The 22849-nt window shown below is 36.5% G+C and overlaps 1 protein-coding gene across 10 annotated transcripts in view; it reads right to left on the reverse strand.

The window, feature by feature from the left end:
* The window catches only part of HERC1 (HECT and RLD domain containing E3 ubiquitin protein ligase family member 1), a 179421-nt gene that overhangs the window by 30267 nt on the left and 126305 nt on the right, over window positions 1-22849 (reverse strand). For 7 of the 10 annotated variants that reach the window (XM_045822531.1, XM_045822528.1, XM_045822530.1 and 4 more), the window contains 17 exons: window positions 16539-16655; window positions 16096-16327; window positions 14969-15093; window positions 13726-13946; window positions 12505-12773; window positions 11758-11810; window positions 10866-11066; window positions 9987-10161; window positions 8567-8837; window positions 8215-8428; window positions 6918-7174; window positions 5476-5603; window positions 4438-4565; window positions 3417-3617; window positions 1917-2047; window positions 946-1145; window positions 241-346 (listed from right to left, as the gene is read on the reverse strand). In XM_045822531.1, coding sequence (XP_045678487.1) covers window positions 241-346; window positions 946-1145; window positions 1917-2047; window positions 3417-3617; window positions 4438-4565; window positions 5476-5603; window positions 6918-7174; window positions 8215-8428; window positions 8567-8837; window positions 9987-10161; window positions 10866-11066; window positions 11758-11810; window positions 12505-12773; window positions 13726-13946; window positions 14969-15093; window positions 16096-16327; window positions 16539-16655 — 3029 coding nt within the window. The remainder of the gene's footprint in view (window positions 1-240; window positions 347-945; window positions 1146-1916; window positions 2048-3416; window positions 3618-4437; window positions 4566-5475; window positions 5604-6917; window positions 7175-8214; window positions 8429-8566; window positions 8838-9986; window positions 10162-10865; window positions 11067-11757; window positions 11811-12504; window positions 12774-13725; window positions 13947-14968; window positions 15094-16095; window positions 16328-16538; window positions 16656-22849) is intronic. The other 3 variants (XM_045822533.1, XM_045822532.1, XM_045822529.1) reach the window with 2 other exon arrangements.

The following is a 22849-nucleotide window of genomic DNA, read 5'->3' on the forward strand; positions in this document are numbered from 1 at the left end:
TTAGGTGTCCATCTGTGGTATCAACTATATCCATTACCATAAATGCTCACCACTCAATGTTTATTGAACATTTCACTTTAACAAGTAATATGGTGTCTCTGACTTACAAACAAGTAAACTAATTTAGAGAGTACACAAAGCATGACAATTATTCTATTTCCCCAAATGGACCTTGTCCTTTGACAACATATTCTCCATCTATGGTTTCAAACATGGTCTTAAAAACACCAGAACATTTACCTGGCAATTTGATTCCTGGTCCCACCATCCTTCTGAAACAGCCATACTGGTCTGTGCGGTATCTTGTGGAATACACCAAACACATACTAAGCCACTCTGACAGCCACTTAAAAAATGATCACATAAACCAAAATATGTCAATATGAAGAAAAGTATTTTTAAATAACAACGAAGACTTGATAGAAGTACTATGGTATTATTTAAAATTTATTTATAGTAGGTATGATATAATCTTTTATAAGAAATATAACTAGGGCCCTGACCGGTATGGTTCAGTTAGTCGGGTGCCAACCTGCAAAGTGAAAGGTCACTGGTTTGATTCCCGGTCAGGGCACATGCCTAGGTTGGGAGTTTGGTTCCCTGACAGGGCACATACAAGAGGCAACCGATTGATATTTCTCTCACACATGGATGTTTCTCTCCCTCTCTTTTTCCCTTCCCACCCCTCTCTAAAAAATAAATATTTTCTTAAAAAAAGAAAGAAATACAATTAGGTCTGATATTCTAACATCACACCCAGATAAGGAGATCACATACTAAGTTTCAAAATCTTTATTTCTCTAAGGTGATCTATGGTATTACATTTAAGACTAATAACTGGCAATAAACTGTTTAAGACTACTGAGAAGCCACATTTAATGCAAGTATCAGTTTATACTAACATGAAAGTGGAGACACACACACACACATAAATTTACAACATACGTAGCCATCAGTAAATGCAATTTGGATCCTTTCCCTGGGAGGCTGCACCAAGCGATTCCATTCACAATAGACGGGTGGCAGAGTGAATGTAGACAGTGCCAGCATCCTGAAATAGGCCCCCAGAGTTTCACATTCTCTTCTTTGGCACATGTCATAAGAATATGACCTGTTGGGTCCCACTTCATACTAACAAGAGTATCCTTAAAATGGTAAGGGGAGGGAAAAAAATCGTATTAATGCTTCCTTCACAAATACTTTAAATTCAATATTTATGACCTATTCTATTACTCAATTACTTGTAAATTAACATTATATGCAAATCAGATAGTTATATCATTCCTAATCACCAAACCAACTTACCCTTTCATACAGTCTGTATCATATTTGCTGCAGTTTCAAAGTTCAATGTTAGTTAAATAATGGAATTCTGATTTAGAAGGAATATGTTACCTCTCACTTAACATTTCAAGAGTTATCTTTATTGACACTTAAAATTTGAAAAAGAATAAACTTAAAGAATACTATCAAAACAACAGTATTTATGAGAGTCTGGGGCATGGTCTGTGTTGATATGGTTGTCACCATTGTGCCCTGACTGTTTCTTTTTTGCCCTCCGTCCCAACTCCTGGCTTCACACATTCACGTTTCTGAGCTGGAGCTGTAAATGTCTGAACCGGCAACTTTTGTTAAGGTAAAGGAATCATTCTTCACAGATGGAATTTCTCTCATTAGAGGAAGGTACTTTGAGAGGGGATGGTCCAAGGATGTTCCTATTTCGCTGTTTTGGTTTTACTTCTTTTTTGGCTTTTTTACATAGACTTTTTCATGTATATACATAATCTACCGATTTTGTGTCATGACAGAATATTAAATAGTAAGTGACTGATATAAAAAAAACTGTAGAGAATCCAGTATGAAGGAACACTACAGTAAGAAACAAAAAAAGTAACCATCTGGTAAAGATGCTTTACCTTATGTGCATCAATTAGAACAATGCCTCCTTTCTCAAGTGGCTCCTTTGTTCCCAGTAACAATTTTCCATCAAAATATCCCACTGCAAATGGTCTGTCTTCACTGAACCAAGCAATGCAAGTTACAGACACTAACATGATAAGAACAAAATAAAAATAAAAAAAGAAAGAAAAGAGACTTAATTGACATTGTCTAACGTAAAAAGACAAAAACTTTGCAACAAATATATGCTACTGCAATCAATGCAAGTAAGCTTCCAGACAACTCTGTAATGAATTTAGACAAAATGTAGGCCTACAGCAGGGATTCCATGTAACTCACTTTAAAAGTGTTATTTATAAGGGACAAGGACTACCTCACTTAAAAAAATATTTTTAATTTTTCAATTACAAGTTTAATTCAATATTTTGTATTAGTTTTGGGTGTATGAAATACCTCATTTTTAACCTTTTGTTATTTTCAGGTGGGTATTGAAAAAAAAAATTAAATTCCCTTGCCAATTTTAAGTGATTGTACAAGATTCTTTCCTTTTAGACTAGAATCTACAAAGAAACTGAGAAGTAAAATAATCCAAGTCATAGAAAGAAAATTACTGGTCCATTATTTTGTTTAATATTCCCTTCTCAGTGTGTTCCCATATTCTATCAAGCAGATTCTATTCTAACAATATATTTGCTTCTTTCAGTATACACAACCCTGGATTGCTACAAAAAAGTATTTGTGGGAGTAGAAGGGGACATGGGAACTGAGTTGATGGGAGAAGCACTTTTTACTGCATATATTTTTAAATTTTAAAAATTTTGAACCTTATTGAATGTATCACTTATTAAAAACTTGGTACCCCCCCACCCCCAAACTCTCCTATTCTGTTAAGAGTACCATTTAAGCTAGGGCTGTGAACTTTGAAATACCCGACTCCCCCAATCAACTAACAAAAACTATCCAGTAATATGCCTATGTGTCTAAATGGAACAAAGCAAGAAAATAAATGAAAATCAACTTGCTACCATCTCCTGTCAGACTAGTAACTTCACTTCTCCTCTGTCTCCCATTTCCTCAATTTCACTAATTTGTTAACACTTTCATCTCTACTAATGATTTTTTTTTTCTTCTCTTGGGCATTCCTAATTTTCAGTGGAGACTCAGAGCCTGCCATAAGTGTTTAGATACTTACACAAAAGATGAATGACTAATATAATTCCATTAGATCTTTTTTGACAGAGAGGTAGGCCTGCCATAAGTGTTCAAATACATACAGAAAGGATGAATAACTAATGTAATACTATTATATTTCTTTTGGCAGAAATCCTTGGTGTGGGTTGGGAGAGACGTATCTTTCAACCTAGTAACTAATTAAAATGAAACACCAATCAGACAATTTAGAAAGCAAAGCCAAAAGTATTTTTAAAAGCAAGTGCCAAAACAACAAAGTCTGTTTGATTGCCCAGCTGGGGAGGGGGGGATTACTTTCTCAACTAGACCCAAATCTAGTCATTTACCATCCTTTCGATAGCAATGCTCCAGTTCTCGACGGTGCATGGTGGACACATCAACAACTTCAATCAGTCCTAGAGATCCATCCATCCGTCCCACCAACAGTAATTCTGGAGACTCCCCTGACCAGGCTGTAGCTGGACCCTCCTCCGGCCAAGCCAGGGAAGATACCCAATGAGGCTGAATATCTATTAACCCTTTTCCTCCTAAAAGAAAGAAAATGTTAACTGGTTGTCACTTAATTCTTAAAAACAAGAAAAAAAATACTACTTAATTCTAATATAACTCAAAGTAGCCCCCCACTTCCAAAAAGTCTAGTAATGAATATGATTGTAAGGCAGGTCCCTCATTTATATAATAAATAGATTAAGAAATGAATAGGTTTTTCTGGAACTAAGACTTTTCTGGAACTATGAATGGAACAAGATGGTAGCTTTACAGGAAAAAAAGAGTAAAAATACTTCATGAACAAATGTTAATCACTTAAGTCCTTTCCTAATAATTACTGAAAACCAAATTAACGTAAGAAATTTACCTACAGTCAAGGCTATTACTTCAAATATGTGAAATAGAGCAGCCATCCTTAAACTCAGTATTTTATTCATGTGTAAAAATGAACAAAATACTGATAAGCACAAGATTACATTAATGATTTTTACTTTCCAGGGAGGTATTATTGAAAAATGACAAGAATCTGTACCTGTGAAACAGACATAATCAACAGAAATATTTCAAGTGATTTAAAAAGAATACATAGCTAAAAATTCAGTGACTACTACTTCCCCTCAAATCCTACTTTGAATACTTAGCAGTACATGAAAAAAATGTTTAGTTTATAGCTACTGAGTCAGGTGAAACTACAAGGAAGAAAAGTCAGGAAATGAGCACTTCCTCTTTAACTTAAACCACAGTATGCATAGATTTTTACTGTTGATGAGCAGACTTGTGAGTTTCAAGGTGAAGGGAAGCCATTTCTTGGACTCAAAAGGTACTCAAAAGTACTTTCAGTATTTACATGACTCTTACCGTTAACTTGCCAGATATTCACTGTCTTTTCCAAAGCTCCAGCAAGGTATTTCCCACTGATACTCCAAGAAACAGGTAAGAAGCTTGGATCACTGGGTGATCCCAGGCTTTCTTCAATATCCCCTTCCCTAGAACATAATAGATATGTATGAAATTTTAATCCCTATGATCCAAAAGTAAACTAAACCCCAAACCTTACAGTAAAGGTTTCATGTGGACTTCAGAACATAAAATAGCATTTTTATGTTATTTTACATAACATAAAAATACATTTTGAAAGCTAGGCTAGCAGATTTGACAATTTCATATTCGCCAGTGTTAGTCTCATTGTGAAAAACAGAATTATAAAGGAGTGATGCTTAGATCATGCATCATTTAATACAGTATATAATTTGTCAATAAAGACTAATTCTATCTGGGTTGTACAATGGTTATTATTCAGAACACACTGATTATTGTTTGCCTGATCTCCATGTAAGTTTTCAGAAAAGAAACACAGCTGGCTACATTTTACTACAGAATAAATACCATTATTCTAATTCCTAAATAATCTTTAAAGAATGATGGAAAATTAGCCTACTGTTTTATAGAATTGCACATTTATTTGCCAGATAGTTGACTTTTATTTAGTTCTGAGAATGTCCAGATATTGTTAATAATTTTATTTGCTAAATAACTATTCCAAATATTTTTTAAAAGTTGGGAATATAGTAAGACTATTCTAAAAACACCTGCAGTCCTGCCTGGTGTGGCTCACTGGACTGAGTGCAGGCTGCAAACCAAAGGGTCGCCAGTCAGGGCACATGCCTGGGTTGCAGGCCAGGTCCCCAGTGGGGGCCACGTGAGAGGCAACTACACATTGATATTTTTCTCCCTCTCTTTCTCCCTCCCTCCCCCTCTCTCTAAAAATAAATAAACCTTTAAAAAGAACTGCAAAAAATTTCAGTGACAATTTGATTACATTAACACAACCAAACTAAAGCACATTTAGAATTCTCTTATTTTAAATGTTATACACAAGATAACATTAGCACTCACAATCTGTTGAACACGCAGGTCTGTTGCAGTGAATATTGCTTCTTGGTAACATTCCACACCCGGATGGTGCCATCGTTGCCACTTGTGGCCAAGAGTCCTTTTTTATTACACCAAACACAAGTCATTACCTAGAAAAGTTGAAAATGTCCAACAATATTTAAGCAAGTTTTGGCTTGAGTGATTCTGTCATTTCAAAATGTTCTATCAAATTTTTTTAAAAATCTACCATAAAATTGTCAAAGTATCTATGTTTTAATGCAATATGCATTGTTTCACTCTTTTCTAATTAGTTTGCAAATACAAACCTATTTGATGTACAGCTTTAAAGTACTATCCCCAAACTCATTTGAGTTATCTGAGATTTGCTGACACCTTTACTACAACTGTTTGTTTATTTCATTTACTGAGTTGGCCAAAAAGTCCATTCAGTTTCTTCCATAAAATAAAACACACATTTTTCATTTTCACCAATAACTTTATTGACTTGGATATTTTGAATATGTCAACTATCTCCAGCATGATTGCTCTCAATGTCTCATTTTGATGGCCATCAACTTCAAATGGTCTACTGGACAGTGGTGCATCGTCCAACAAGAACTCTCCAGCACAAAACTTTGCAAACCATTTTTGACACATTCAATCAGTCACAGCATCTTCTCCATACACTGCACAAATCTTTTTTTGTGTTTCAGTTATATTTTTATCATTCTTGAAATAATAAAGTATAATATGCCAAAAATGCACATTTTCTTCCATTTTTAATATTACAAGGGCTACACAAAAAATGACCAATTTTGATAAGTATTTTTAAGTGCACACTGATATGACAGCTGTCATGATACAATCTAACAAAATGGTTTCAAATGAAGTTAAATACAAGTAAGCACTACTAGAGCCATCTTCTGGAAAAAAACAAACGAACTTTTTGTCCAATCCAATAAAAATGTTTATTTAATTCAATAAAGTATAAATACTTCAACATATTTATATGTTTTATAAAATAACACAGACTAAGAAGTGATTTTAAAATTAGTGAATAGAGGCCAGTCTGCATGTCCTAACCTGCCCTTGTCACAGCTCATGGGCCCAGTGGGTTACATTAAAACAGCAAGGCCAATTTCTTCTCCTCTTATGTGTATAAGCCCTCACCTTTTGTGAGCCTATTCCTTTGGTTTTCTCTTCTTACCAACCATCTGATTTTCCTATTTGTATACTATTATGTCAACCCAACATATAGAAAGAGCTGGTAACTACCAGATAAATATTGATAACTTAGCGTGTGTGTGAGGGAGAGAGAGAGAAAGAAGAGGAAGAGAGAGGAAGGAGAGGAAGTGGGCAGGGAGAGAGAAAGATTGATCTAAACTTTGAGCTCTTTGAAGGAAAGCAGAAACTATTTTATCTTACATAAGGTGATCAGCACACTTGGGACTCAAAATACGTACTCTGTTCTGATGAGCCTCCAACTTGATAAAGGAACATTTCCTGAGATCTCCTCCCATATCGGCGAGTGTTTGTGGAGTAGTTTGGTTGTCACGGTCATGTGCAGCCAGAGTGCGCACGAGCTGCTGAGCAGCCCATTGCCTATGCTGTGAGGACAGCCTGGAGGACAGGCAGCAAGCTGCCAGGGCATTAGCTAGCTCCAGAGGGCCTACAGCAGAAGGATCATAGGAAGGATGGACATACAATTGAGCAGTTAAACCTGCTTAAACAAAACAATGAAATGATGCCCAGGTGAGAGCTGGTGGTGGTGAACAAACAAAAATGGGTTAACCCATATCTTTTAAGAATTAGCACTTCTGCAAGCAATCATTTACTAATATATGCATATAAGATATAAACTATCTCATCAAATTATATAATAGGTCTGATTAATTACAAACATACATTCATATTCATCAATCAACAGTTCTTGCTCTAAGGGCACATATGCAGCAGAAATAATTTTAAGGCCAGGGCAAAGGCAGAATGTCCTAAAGAATAAGAATTTAGCCTTTGCTGCTCAAAAGTGATCTTAATAGGCAGCCAAGGGCCTGGGGCCGATAGATCGAAAGGCCCATCTCACTTGACCACAAGGTCCTGACAAAGAGAAGGGTAAAGAGGAGTGATTAAGTAGTCCCTTCAAAGTGCTATCATCTTAAGACAGAGAAAAACAGCACTACCTTTATCGACATTTTATTAAGAAAACCTACCACCATTACTATCTATGGCAGCAATTTTCAACTGGTGTGCTGCAGCACACCGATGTGCTGCAAGAATTTTTAAAACGTGCAATTCCTGACTATTTAGTCAGGGGCACTGACTTCTTTTTCCTCAGAATGTCAAATTAAATGACAATAGTCAGCAAAATGGCTGTCTGGTATGAAAGAATCAGAATCATTCCTATCTTTTTGTCAGATCAGCAAAAATTGTATTCCCTGGGTGTGCCGCACAATTTTAGTAATTTGTATATGTGTGTCAGGAGATGAAAAAGGCTGATCTATGGTGACACAAACAATAATCTAATAAAATAATCTAATCAAACCAAGAGTAATTTGGTACATTTTCTAATATTTCTTTTCATGCACAATGAAAAAGTATCTATATACTCCTTTTATGATCTAAATTAAGAAGCATACATGAGGTTACAGAATTCATCACACAGAACAATGCAAAAACACATTTTTAAAAACATGAATCAAACTGACGAAGACTGTACAGATTGATTGGAAGACTGTATAAATTAAATTGTATGAAGCTTACCTTTCTTTTCAACTTCTGACTTATCGTAGTTAGGTCTCAGTTTGGCCCCTTTGTCTGCTAGTAATGCCACAAGGGCCTGAGTTACAACAAAGTTTGGGGAGGTCACAAGCTTATTCTCTTCAGCAATTCCTCGGAGAAAGCTGGGTAGAAACTTTCGCTGAATTGGATCATCTACCGTAGTTAGATTTACACCTGTTGCAGCAGAAATCAAGTTCTGAAGAGGCAATTAGAACAAACAAGTTTAATTTTTACATATAATTTGGGAACAAAAGAGATTTCACCTTAAAAGGCTCTTTTAAGAATCAGCTGGAAGTAAGGAATGCAACAAGAAAAGCACTGAAAGCTAGTTTACCTGTGTACACAACTGCACCAAGAGCTTTGCAGCACTAGGAGTATTTGATGCCAGACATCCCACTGCTGTGCTCAGATAAGCCAGGCAAGAGATGGGCTTGTTGGCTTTGCTGTGCCCACCTCGTGAGCGTTCTGTGGGGCTTGCCATGGTGGAAGGGCTGGTGGAGAGGCCAGCTCTCCCTGCTGCAGCCAAGCACATTAATCGAACCAGTGTGCGGATATCTGTAAGCCCCAGAGATTCAAGACCAGCAGCCAGGCTACAACTGGAACCACTGCCAAGAAAGGAAAACACTTCAGATGTATAAAGAAAACAGTTTTCTTACGGAACCATTTGGAGCCCCCATGTACCATCCATAGTTCCAAAAACCAAAATTGAAGGCAAGCGGCACTATCATTAGTCATATATGTCATAAGAGATGACCAAAAATATTATGTAAACTGAAAACTGTTACTGAAACTTAAAATATTGACATACACTTGAAGCATAACTGAGTTACTGAAGTATAACATACAGGAATGTTCACAAATCATGAGTTTTCACAAACTCAACAAACCTATGCAACCACCTCCCAGATCAAGAGAACATTGCCAGAACCTCAGAAGCCTGCATGGGCCCTTCTTGGTCACTAAGCCCTCAAAAGTAACCACTATACTGACTTATAAGCTACCTGTGTTTTTGAATTTTGTGTAACGAAAATAATAAACTATATTTTTTTGTGTCTGGCTTCTTTTGCTCAACCTTGCTCGTACGACTCATTATGTTGTTGCATTACAGCAGTGATTATTCATTTTCACTGGCAGGTAAATGATATTGACCACAATTAATTTATCCATACTGATGATAATCAGATGGTTTCTGGCACGGTGCTATTATGCATAGTGCTGCTGTGAATGTTCTTGCTTGTGTATCTTAGGGTGAACATATGTAAGCATTTTTGGTTGGGTATATACCCAGAAGTGAATTTCTGGGTCATGGAATATGTTAACATTCACCTTTAGCTGGTACTATCAAACAGTTTTCCAAAGTAGTTGTACTAATTTATTTTCTCAGTGTACAGGCATGGCAAGAGTCTCCATGATGGAATCTGCAGGTTTAGTTAGTTACACAGTTGGTTAATTCTGTAGAAAACCTCATCTGACCTTTTATCTTTAGGCTGCACCAAAGAGATCAATAGCCTTAGTTTCCCATCTCAGATAATAAAATGGAAATGTTTACTGTTTACTCAGTTACTACAGTGGCATTATTTTCTACCTAAGAGCCAAGTATTAACTGAACGACTGAATAAATGAATAGGGATGATGATTATGTCCAATTTCTGTCAATCAATAATACATATTCCAGTTTCTAAAACAATACCAGACTCCTGTCTAACATGTACTAGAAGCTGGCGGAACATAATCTGACACGGCAGCACACCTACCTGACCGACAGGAGAGACAGAGCTCTCATGACCATGGTTCTGGCCAGCAGCACTTGAGCAGCAGCAGTCACTCTCCGCAGAGCCACCACTCGGTCGTGAGGGTTCGCTAAGGCAGCTGCCTGCTCACCTAACGTGACTCTTCCAGAGGAACTCTTTTCTACAGAGCCGTGACAACCTGAAAAACACGGTCTGTTAGTGCTCAACATGGTAAGAGAAAATAGCTAAGCTCCTGAAAAATTCTCTCATTCTATTTCGGTTCTAGGATACAAGGAAATACAGCAAACCAATGTGTTTTGCTCATCTGAAACTTTTTATACAGAAAAGTTCTTGAGAGAAATAAATATTTCTAAATCAATAATCCATTACAGAAGAAATATGCTTCTTAAATTCTTTTGGTTTTATTTATTTTGCTCATGTATAACACCTACTGATATTAACAAATATAAAAAAGATAGTTTTAAAAATAATCTTTTTACACATAAAAGGCCATCAATACTGTCCCAATTCTTTATTTTGTACTCCCTATCGCAAAAAGTTACCACACCCTCATCCAAATAAAAAAAAAAAAAAAGACTGCAAAATAGTTTTTAGTCAGTTTCAGGATTCCCTTATCACAAAATTAAAAAAAAAATCTTACTCATATTTTATAAATTTTTAATACTTCACTATTTTATAAAAACAATAAAAAATCAAAACTGTATCATATCCTACCTTCAAAATGTTAATTAAAACAACTGGCTCAAGATACTTAATGAGGTGGAACAATGTTGAATCCTTATTTTTATTATTATTTACCTTTACCTTATTATTTTTATCTACCTAAGAAATAAATGAATATAGACTATGAAATCCATGCCAATCAGCATTTCAATAACTTACCTATTTGCATCAGAGTCTCTTCCATACTGTTTGTGGCTGTTACCATTGCTACTGATGCTCCCAATGGATCACTGTCGGGGAACTGGACTGGTTCTGGTACAATACGTCGGTCATTTAAACCAAGTGGTCCAGCAAGTAATTCAAATTCTTCTTCACCTGTTAGCTTTTCATCTTCATCAACATCCAACATGTCCCAGTCTTCTGGAATTTGAATACACAGATGTATGGTATGTGAATATAAACAAGACATAACTGTTGGCAATGGTTTTACTGTGAGATATGTCTAAGATGCAGATGGACTAAAGGCCCGGTGCCTATAAAACGAACTATGGCACCATCTCCTGGTGATCGAAGCAAACTGCATTCCTGAGGCACAGGGAGACTAGAAGGAAAAGAAGTCAGAGCAGTTGACTCCATTTAAAACAATCAATGTTACAGCTTTTTCAAGGTTTCAACTAATAAAAAATATTGTTACAGGGCCAACAAAGAGTTCTTAACCTTGTCGATAATCTTTAGGGAATGAGTTCTTTCAAGTAAATGAATGCTCCAGATAAACTGATGCTCACTTCGTTTTTTTTTTACTTCCCTCATTTTTTTTTACTTTTCCTCATTAGAAATTGAAAATGTATATACACTTTTCCTACTTCGAAAACAAATGTCACACAGAAACTCACATTCTGTAGTAAAACTAATATTTGAACCTAGGTCCTTTTCCTTTAATTTTTAAAGCTAGGGCTGTTGCTATCAAACTACTTTGAGCTTTTTAGGGAGGTATAAGTTAACATGTACATAAATACAAACACATGAAGGTAAATTTTAGTGATCAGATGTTATTAAGCAGAAGGTATACATAAAAATACATGTAAGATAAAGAAGCTCTCAAAACAACTACCTTCATATACACTGTCCTGCTTGCCAATTAGATCTGGAGCTTGTCCCTTGTACCTGCACCAAACATGAAGAACATTGTGTTTTTATATAAAATAGTTAGTAACCAAAAAATGCAAATTAAGTCATTAGAACATTTTAAAGGTTATTAATAAAGCAATACAAAATTAAAAAGTGTTTCAAGTTATAGGCTAATGTAATAAAAACCACTGCTATGTAGGCAGTACACACATACTTACAAGACTATTTTACCAAATTACTTGGGAAGTTTCTGGGTCACCTACAACTTCTTAAATCAAAACCTATTCCAGAATACCTTAAAGATTTTATAGTTGACAAGAAGGTCAAAACCCTACTCATTTAATCTAAAGAGTCTATTTATTCATGAAGGAAAAGATCTTAATTAAGATGTCAAAAATGTGGTGAAAACCACCAATGAAAAAAAATTGACCATAAGCTTCCTTAAGGTGAGGATCCTGCCCACAACTTGGCAACAAGTCAAAGGCTAACATGAACTCCACTGAAGGACCTGGTGACAAACCAGGTCCTGGACTACAGGTTCCCAGCTCTGACAGGAATATGAACTCCTCAACCTCTTCCGTCCTTCTTGCCCCCAATTCAGCCAACACAAAACTTTAGGAAAGGTTCAAAAGTAACTCCTAATATGAAAAAAGCCACAATTCCCATGTGTTTGATGAGACCATATACTCCTCATTCACAGGGTCTGGGTAGCCATATAATTTCAATGTACCTTTCAGAACTTGTTGTCTTAGATTTGGTCTTCAGGGCTAAGTACTTTTCCCTGCAGCTGCCACAAAGCAGGTAGTATGGATTTCCACTCCCGCATTCGCCACCGAACCAGCCGTCAACATAGGAGCCATTGCTCCGATAGCCCTGGCGGTTTGCACTGCGCCCGCAACCTGGGTGGTTTCTCTTCATGTGCTGATTGAAGCTGACAACACTGCATTCACACAGTTCACACACCACCACTTCTTCCCTGTCTTCAGACTCACAAACATGCTGTACAAATGATTACATACCAAATTATTAATCAATTTAACATAAAAATTAAGAGGTCAATAGATTACTGATATTAAATTAACTACTTTGTTTACATATATTGGAATATTTGTAATATGTTCATTAATGCTACATAACAAATTTCTTTCAAATCAAAATTCACATCACACAATCTGAAAGTGTTTTTTGCCATTCCTCTAATAAGTTATAAAAGTAAATGACTATCCTACTGAAAAGAGAGTTAATAAAAATGACAATCTGCCCCATCTCAAATGACTTTTTAAAAAAATTCCTCTATGAAACTACTTTTCATCTGGTCATAACATGCATACCTATTTTCTGAATTTCTAAGTAGTTATTAGAATTCATTTATCTTATAAAGCTAATATGGTAGCTGCTCTTTCCTGTAGGACTTATACCTGTGAACTTTTCAGTGTCACTGACACAAAAGTATCACGCTAAATAATGTAATGTAAACACAGAAACCCACCATGTACCCTGGCACTGGATGGAGGTATTTACAAGATACAGGTGGCACTGGTTCCTAGAACAAGGCGTTAACAGTGATTAAATGGAACCTGAAGGAAAAGAGCATGCATTCAGATAGCAAGGTGAAAACAGCAGCCACGTTATACACCCAGCAAAGTCGCCTGGGACCTGATGCTTGCTTTGTAATCTCTTTGATTTTAGAATCAAATATTACCACAATATGGCTCTATTCATCTAGTCTGGGGAGAGAAGCAATAAAATCGCACAGAAATATCAAAAAGAGAGACTTTTTCTTATTAGTTTGTAGGTATGAAAGTAACCTTAACCGTTAGAACCCCAAACTTCAGGATGAGATGTAAGACTTTAGAGTGTCACAACTCTAGGCAAGGCTGCCATTAGTAAGCTGTATAAACAAGAGGGCACGAAAATAAGTCAGAGCAGCCCCCGCTGCAGTCACACACACCCAGGTAGGCCAATCCAGTACCTCTGGGATCCACATTCCCAGAATATCATTTTCACTGGTCAGGTCTTGTCCAAACATAGCTTCCATCGCTTCATCATCAAGATCAATTTCCAATTCCTCATCTAAATTAAAGTCATACAATGCCCCTGGGTCTTGCTGCAAAGATATTCCTTCTCTCCGACTTTGATTCCTGTGGGCCTGCACAGAGCGGTATAACCCCGCTCAGAACAAAACAAAAAAGGTATTTTATTTGCATGTAAAAAATAATTCTGAATATTTCGCCAATTCTTAACTGCCATACATGCAGGTGAGCATCTATCTTAGCTTACTTATTGGAGACCACACCATAAACATAAAATTTTACCTACTGTATCTGTTCCTCGTCTGTAAAATGGGGACAATAGCGCTCATACCTGGCAAGGTAGGCTTAAGTAAGATAATCCATGCAAAATACTTTGTGATGTTTGTTATATGTAAAAAAAAAAACCTCAGTGAATTTGGGCTGTTACTGTTCTTTTAGGTTTATTTTTTTTAATCAGTCTCTTCTTAATTATTAAATATACTTAGTATTATATATTAAGTATACATCTTATATTTTTTAGAACAGTTTTAATTAATCTGTTCCCATAAACTACTGAATAACTATTTATGTTTTAATATTTCAAGGCTCAAACTGTTTTGACAAATTACGTATCTTAATTTTTAGTTTGGAAAATATATTCTCTATAACTTATGCTCCACAGGTCCAGAACATAATCCTAGAAGTATTTATTAATGTAATGAGGGAACTTATTTTTGCTTCTCTAGGGCCTTACCTAGTAATGGAGCCCTGAAGTCCACAGAGCACATCAGAAAAGCCAGTGCCTACTTCTTTGGCACAGTGTACTTTTCAGCTCTTTCTTATTATTGATGTTAAACTGTAAACACGCATCCTGACTTCTTAAATTATAAGTTGCTTGAGGACAGAGAGCATTTACCAAATCTCTCGGGGTCTAAAAGTGACCAGTATAGTCTTCTGCAACCAGGGGGAACTTCAAAATAAATCTATGAATGTATGCTGTGGTTTCAATTATTGAAAACTATGTAAAAACACAGAAAATAGTATGCAAATAGTTACTTTGTTCATGTGGAATACTTAATACCATTAGTTTACATCTTCTTTAATGCTTCTTTTACATTGACTTTAAAATATAAGCAAGCTATATAACACTTTCACTGAGAGGAACGTGAAATACATAACTACCTGCTCTTGCTAGCAATGTGCGAGCAGCCAAATCAAACTTGTGCCTTCTTGTTACTGCTGAGCGACCTCTAGATGGTGGCCCACTTCCAGAAGCTGCATTCTCTGTGTGATCCAGATTATCAGGGCTATAAGCAGAGGTTTGAAAGCAACACAGATTTAAAAATCATTGTGAATAGAAAGCACAGATACATGCTTGCTTGTGGTGGTACTATTTCTTCCAAATATTACTGAGAATAGAATAGAATAAAACTTTGAAATATATCTTTTGTCTTTGGTAAAGCTTCTAAGTTTTAAATGTGTCATACTGCCATGAACAATAATTTTATATGATTTTGAATTATGCCAACAATGAAATGATGCTTTATTAGTATGTTCAAATTCAAATGAGATCAATGGGCTTAATTAAATCCTAAATAATTAAACTCTTAAAATTTGAAGTGATTGAATCCTTGCATAGGGTAAAGAAATTCAAAATAAGTTATGAAAATATTCACAAAATTTGCCAGAAAAAGTCTGTATATTACAAAAGATGCAAGCCATGCAACCATCTGACTTCATGGGCTAAAATGAAAAGTAAAGATTTAAAGTCTTAAGAAGTGCCAAAGGGGTAAGATTTTAGGAAGGAAGTGTAGAATATTTAACTATAGCTTATTTTAGGATAGGCATTATCACAGAGTTTTAAAAAAAGATATATTATACAAATATTAAAAAATAAAGAAGAAATAAAAATATAAATTCTTAAAGAGACAGAAAAGACCTAAATTCAATTCTACCAAATGCATTAAATCAACTTCTAACATTACAAGGAATGTTCTATTTTACATCACTTATGTAAAATAATTTTATCAACTTGTTTAAAAAAACCTTGTTTTAAATGTTTCCTCCTTCAAGATCAATTTGATATAAATTTTTTTCCTTCTTTCCCTGAAAACATCCATCCAAGGCAAAACTTATGTCATCCTTACCCTTGACAGAAACATAAACTTGAAACTAAAATGTCCATATTTTCATATATCTCTGTATCAACTTTCTACATCATTAGAAGCATCTATAAAGGGAAATAAATGGGGTTCTTGGGGCACCACCTATAACATTTTGAACAGAAATATGGAAGGTGAAAATTTTACCTTTCACTAAAGCCTTCCTCCATTTCAGCAGCATCAGCTGATGGGATGTCTCCTGGTGACTGCAAATAACAGGGATCATTTGATTTCCCACCACTGCCCAGAACTGCTGCTCCGTGCCTTGAGTCTGCTGTGCTGCCTGTCTGAGGCTCCTCCTCATCATCATGCCCAGGGTGCTCTATCATCCACATGGCAAGGACAGTGATGTTCTGAGCATCAGCCTCTCCTCGAGCACCTGAACAGGGGGAAAAACAAGTCTGATACTGACTTTGGGCAAAATAATTAGTTATTCATGCTATCAGCTTAAGAGTGTCTACTATGATGTCACTGTAACTAAATTTGGTGTTAAAAATCTAACCAAGCTTTATGGCCTCTTAAAAATATATTGCCATTAGTAAGATCAGGCTTCTCATGTCTGCATATACTGATATATAAAAACAACCTACCTGTGGCTTCCATGGCTTTGGCAATCTGTCGGAGAGAAAACCCCATTTCCAGCAAGGGTACTGCAATAGCTGGAGGAGGAGGAGAAGTTGAAAGTCTGCTGCTTGGGTCTGACAAGGCTGAGACAAAAGAAAGAGAAGTAAAGGCCTAAATATCACTATATACCATGAGTAAAAAGTGTGCTCATAACTACAAGTTTCTTAATATTGTCCAAATTTAATAAAACTTTACTATAACAAGAACTGACTAAATGTATAACTATAATTAAACTTGTTTTAGATGAAGGTTTTTCATAAAAATAAACCTGTTAATGCAAAAGAACATTGAAAAAATTAAAATTTTATTTTGAAATAGTTACCTACTTATAAAAATTTCAAACTTAACAGACATTTGCAAGAGTACAAAAAGAATTCTTTTAACCCTGAACCATTTGAGAGTAAGTAGCAGATAGTCTCCCTCAATACACTAATACATAACTCCTAAAAATAAGGACATTTCTCCTGCATAACCACAACACAACCAACAAAGTCAGGAAATTAAGAATTTATCATCTAATCCAGATCTTGTTCTAGTTTCACCAAAAATTTAGGTAATATTTTCTTTTTTAAAAATTTAATCTTCATTGTTTTTTTAACATTACGTTTTAGTCCTCTTCTAGCTCCTCCTCTGAGCAATCACCACACTGTTTTCCTTTGTCCATGAGTCCTTTTTCTTTTTTTGCTCAATCTCTCCACCCTCTAACCACACCCCCCTGCACTAGCTGTCATCTGCTTGCTCTTCAACTATGAGTCTGTCTCTGTTTTGCTTGTTAGATGTTTGTTCATTAGATTCCACATGAGTGAAATCATATGGTATTTGTCTTTCTCCTATTGGCTTATCTCACTTAGCAAATTATTCTCCAGGTCCATCCATACTGTTGCAAAGGGTAAAATTTTCTTTGTTTTTTTTTACAACTGAGTAGTATTCCATTGTGTAAATGTTCCATAGTTGTTTTATCCACTCATCTACAGATTGACACTTGGGCTGCTTCCATATCTCAATGATTATAAAAAATGCTGCAATGAAGGGGTGCTTATGTTCTTCCACATTATTGTTATGAGATTCTTCTAATATATTCCAAGAAGCGGGATCGCTGGGTCAAAATGCAGACCCATTTTTAATTTTTTGAGGTATCTCCATACCACTTTCCACAGTGGCTGCACCAATCTGCATTTCCACCAACAGTGCAGAAAGGCTCCCTTTTCTCCACGTCCTCGCCAGCACTTGTTGTTTGCAGGTATTGTTCTTCACAGAAGAGGATCTAATTCAGGATCACCTTTGCATTTATTTAGTTTTCATGTTTCTCTTTAGTGTCCTTCAATTATTTTGATACTTTGAAGGTTACAAGCCAGGTATTGGTAGAATGTTAATTTGGGTTTGTCTCATGTTTCCTCATGATCAGATTCAAGTTGTGCCTTTTGGCTAGAGTGCCACAGAACTGATACTGCCTTCTTGTCATTGCAATTTTATTAGATGGTACATGACTTCAATTTGCCCCATTACTGGCCATGTTAACTTCGATCATTTGAGTCAAGCTGGTGATATCTTCAGATTTCTCTACTGTAAAAGTACTTTTTTTGGCCTTTGTAATTATTAACTATTTGTGGTGAGGAACTACAACAATATATATATATCCCATTCTTTAACTGTTTCAATCACTAGCATCCACTTATTTCACTAGTTGAATTAATCATTATTATGATGGTTTACAACTAATGGGTTTTTAAGTTCATCACTCCTTTTAGATTCATCAGTTGGTATTCCACTCTAAATCAAAGCTTTTCCTTTCTCCATCAGTATACGGTTATATATTCTTATTGTATTGATGGGTTATTATCTATGACTATCATTATGACTTTTTATTTTCATGCCCCAAACCTCCCAGATTTGGCCAGTGGAAGCACCTTCAATCTGGTTTCTATATCCTTGAAGTACATGTCTATTATTCTCTTGAGTACTTTATCAATTTCTGGCACAAGCTATTCCAGGCTCATCTCATACTAAACCATGAAATAAGTCATTTCTCCCAGTAGATTTGGGTTCCTTTTTGTAGAGAATAGTACTTAGAAGATAAGGTCTTGGCACTAGGTGTGATTATTGCTACTGAAGCATCACTGCTCCCAGCACTCAGTGGACAGTGCTAGTGGAGGCCCTCTTCATTCTGCATGGCTGATGCCTGGTGCTTCTGGGCCATGTGAACATTTCCTCACCCCACTTAAATTCCAATATTCCATGCCAACCCACCCCCACATACACAAGGAGCTTTTCTTGCCCCAATCTTGTTCTGACACCCCACTCTGGGCCACCATGCCACTCACCTCCCAAACCCTGCTGGCATGAATGACTACCTAGCTTGGCCCCACTTAATGGCTTTTGAATTAAATTAGGAAGAAGGGAGAGGAGGCAAGGGGGCTGACCATAACTCTAGTTTTTCCTGTAAAAAAATGTCACTTCTGCTACAGTGGTGATAGTACTGATATGTCTGTTGAACTTCTGCTTCTAGCCATGATGGAGTAACAGGGACTGGATTTACCCTCGCCTTAAACAACCACAGGCAGTATAGGAAAGTGATCCCTGAGAGAGGAGAATCAAATGATGCAGGGTATACCTGCTTGGAGAGTTTCCAAGCTACAGTTCAGGGGTGGTAAATTCAACCTAAACTCAGTGCTCTCTCTAAATTTAAAGACACACTGGAGAATTCAAGATGGCTAGAATTCATAGCACAGAATACCAGAAAGGAGAGAACTATATGGAAATAAGAGAGCTGCACAGATAGAGAACTCCAGAAATGTGCAGAGGGTCCTTCTTTTCTCTCAAGTCTTTACCTGATGCTAATGCAGCAACTATCCAAAGCTAAGGAAAAGAACCACCAAGAAGTAACAGGCAGAACAATCCTTGAAGCTAACACAGGGTTCGCAAGAGTGTGTGTTACCACATGCCACAATAAAAGAACTTTGCAATGCATAAGGCACTAGATAGAATACTCAGAAAAGTACTGATTCAGTGGTGGGAAAAAATCAGCCCCAAACTAAAGGATGTCCTGATCCCACATAAAACTTAAAAGGAAACCTTGACAGAATCAAATTTTTCCAAGTAACTGTATCCTAGAATAAAGCTAAAGTATGTTTAAAGAAACAAAATATTCAGCACTCAAAAAGGTAAAATTCACAATATCTGGTATCCAATAAAAAATTATCAAATGTGCAAAGCAAGAAAATATAATTCAAAATACAGGAAAAGTATCAGTCAATAGAACAAACCCAGATATGACATAGATGATGAATTAAAGTAGAGAAGGACATCAAAACAGGTATTACAATATATTACAGTTGATCTTCATTATTTCTGGATTCCCTATTTACAAATTCATCTACTCATTAAAATTCATCTGCAACTCCAAAATAGACATTCATTGTGTTTTCAGTCATTCACATGCTGAGACAAAATTTCAGAGTCCCGATGCATTTGTTCCCTGCTGAGGTCAAACAAGGTGATGCTCTTCATTTTCTTAAAGTATATTTTATTAATTATGCTATTACAATTGTCCCAATTTTTTCTCCTTTACTCCTCTCCTCCCTGCACTGTTCTCCTCCCACCCTCTGGCAGCATCCCCCCATCCCTTAGTTCATGTCCATGGGTTGTACATTAAGTTCTTTGGCTTCTCCATTTCCTATACTATTCTTAACTTCCCCCTATTTTGTGTCTGCCATTTATACTCTTATTCCCTATACCTTTTCCCCCATCCTTCCCCCCACCCCTCCCCATTGCTAACCCTCCATGTGATCGCAATTTCTGTGATTCTATTCCTGTTCTAGCTGTTTGCTTAGTTTTTTTATCTTTCTAGGTTCAGTTGTTGATAGTGGTGAGTTTGTCATTTTACTATTTATAGTTTTTGATTTTCTATTTCTTAGATAAGTCCCTTTAACATTTCATATAGTAAGGGCTTGGTGGTGGTGAACTCCTTTAACTTTATCTAGTAAGCACTTCATCTGCCCTTCCATTCTAAATGATAGTTTTGCTGGATAGAGTAATCTTGGATGTAGGTCCTTGCCTTTCATGACTTCCAATATTTCTTTTCAGCTCCTTCTTGCCTGTAAGGTTTCTTTTGAGAAATCAGCTGATAGCCTAATGAGAACTCCTTTGTGGGTAACTGTCTTCTTTCCTCTCACTGCTTTTAAGATCTTCTCCCTATCTTTAATCTTGGGTAACTTAATTATGATGTGTCTTGGTGTGTTCCTCCTTGGGTCCAATAGCTTAGGGACTCTCTAGGCTTCCTAGAAGTCCATTTCCTTCACCAGACTAGGGAAGTTTTCCTTCATTTGTTAAAATAAGTTTTCAATATCTTGCTCTTCCTCTTCTCCTTCTGGCACCCCTATGATTTGGATGTTGGAATGCTTAAAGTTGTCCCATAGGTTCCTAAGCCTCTCCTCATTTTTTTTCATTCTTGTTTCTTCATTCTGGTCCAGGTGGATGCTTATTTCTTCCTTCTGGCCCAAATTGCTGATTTGAGTCTCAGTTTCCTTACCTTCACTGTTGGTTCCCTATATATTTTCCTTTATTTCATTTTGTGTAGCCTTCATTTCTTCCTTCATTTTGTAACCAAGCTCAATCAATTCTGTGAGCATCCTGATTACCAATGTTTTGGACTCTGCATCAGATAGGTTGTTTATCTCCTTGTCGTGTAGTTCTTTTTCTGGAGTTTTGATCTGTTCTTCATTTGGGCCATATTTCTTTGTCTTGGTGCACCTGTTATGTGTAAGGGATAGAGCCTTAGGTATTCGCCAGGGTGGGGCAACCCTCTTTGCTACGTTGTCAGGGAGGGGTCCAAGAGGGAACAATGCTGCTGGCTCTGCTTTCGTCCCACTTTCTGTCACTTCCCTCGCTTCCCACAGTGGATCATGCCCTTTCTTGTGCTGATTCACAGGTGGGTGGGTTTGTGTATGCCTTAGGACCCTGTAGGCCTCAACAAACTCTCCTGTGAGGCTGGGAGTTCCTCCCACTGCCACAACTCCCACAGGTTTTTACAGCCAGGGGTTTTCAATCTTTAGTTTCCCATGCTGAAACCCTGGGTATCATGGTCTGTCTTTCTCCTCCATTGTTCCTCCTGGCTTACCTGTGAGTGAATGTGGGGTCACCTGTGTGGCCCTTGCCTTGCTGTGTCCTTGCCACCCTGGCTGCCCATCTCTGCTCCTCCTACCAGTCTGGATGAATCTTTCTTTAACTCTTCGGTTGTTGGACATCCATACAAATGATTTTCTGGCAGTTCTGGTTGTTCTTTGTTTTAAAATTCGTTGTTATCCTTCTTTTGGTTGTGCAAGGAAGCAAAGTGTTTCTGCCTATGCCTCCATCTTGGCTTGTACATTGTTGTTTAAGCTCTCAAACTATGAAAAAGTGTCCCAGTCTATTCACAGTCTATTTTCACAGTCTATTTAGTGTTACATTTTTTGCCTTTTTGTCCTTTTTGTTGGTTATTTCTGCTTAAATGGCCCCAAAACATAGTGTTGAAATGCTGTCTGGCATTCCTAAATAAAAGAAGGCTGTAATAGTAGGCAACCCCACATTCACATGCAGGTAAGCCAGGAGGAACAAGAAAGACAATGAAACCCAGGGTTTCAGCATGGGAAAATAAAGACTGAATACCCCTGGCTGTAAAAATCTGTGAGGGCTGCCTTATTGAGAAAACATATGTATCAGATAAACTTCATTCAGGCATGAATTATGTCATTGCTGGTCATGAATTGGATGCTGATGATTCAACAATATATGTAAAATATAATGTTGAATTAAATAGAAACATACATAAGATAAGGTTATATATTGATTAGTTGACAAAACTTGACTAGAAACTCACAGAAACCTAGCCCTGTATTTTACCTTGGAGCAATGATCCACTTTTCATTAATTCAGTGTTCAGTGACTTTATAAAACATAACTATTCTAATAATGAGAACTGATTGTATTCCATGTATTTGATAAGGTAGAAAGTAATGCTGAGCATGTTAAAAAGATACAGAAGATTTAAAGAAAAGACCTATGTTAAACTTCTAGAAAAGAAACCTCAGTGTCTAAATGGAAAATACACACTGGATAGATTAAGAGCATATCAGACACTGCAGAAGAAAAGGTTAATGACCAAAATTACAACTAAATTATAGAACAACCTTTACTCAGACCATCAGAAATTGAGTTGAATGAAAGTCTGACAACTACAGAATTAAACCACATCCATGCAGACTGAGCCACAGACCCAAAAGGCAGGTGCTGTATCTGACAC

This window comes from Phyllostomus hastatus, unplaced genomic scaffold, assembly GCF_019186645.2.
Source record: "Phyllostomus hastatus isolate PE091 unplaced genomic scaffold, TTU_PhHast_1.1 phas_scaffold_501, whole genome shotgun sequence".
NCBI lineage: Eukaryota > Metazoa > Chordata > Mammalia > Chiroptera > Phyllostomidae > Phyllostomus > Phyllostomus hastatus.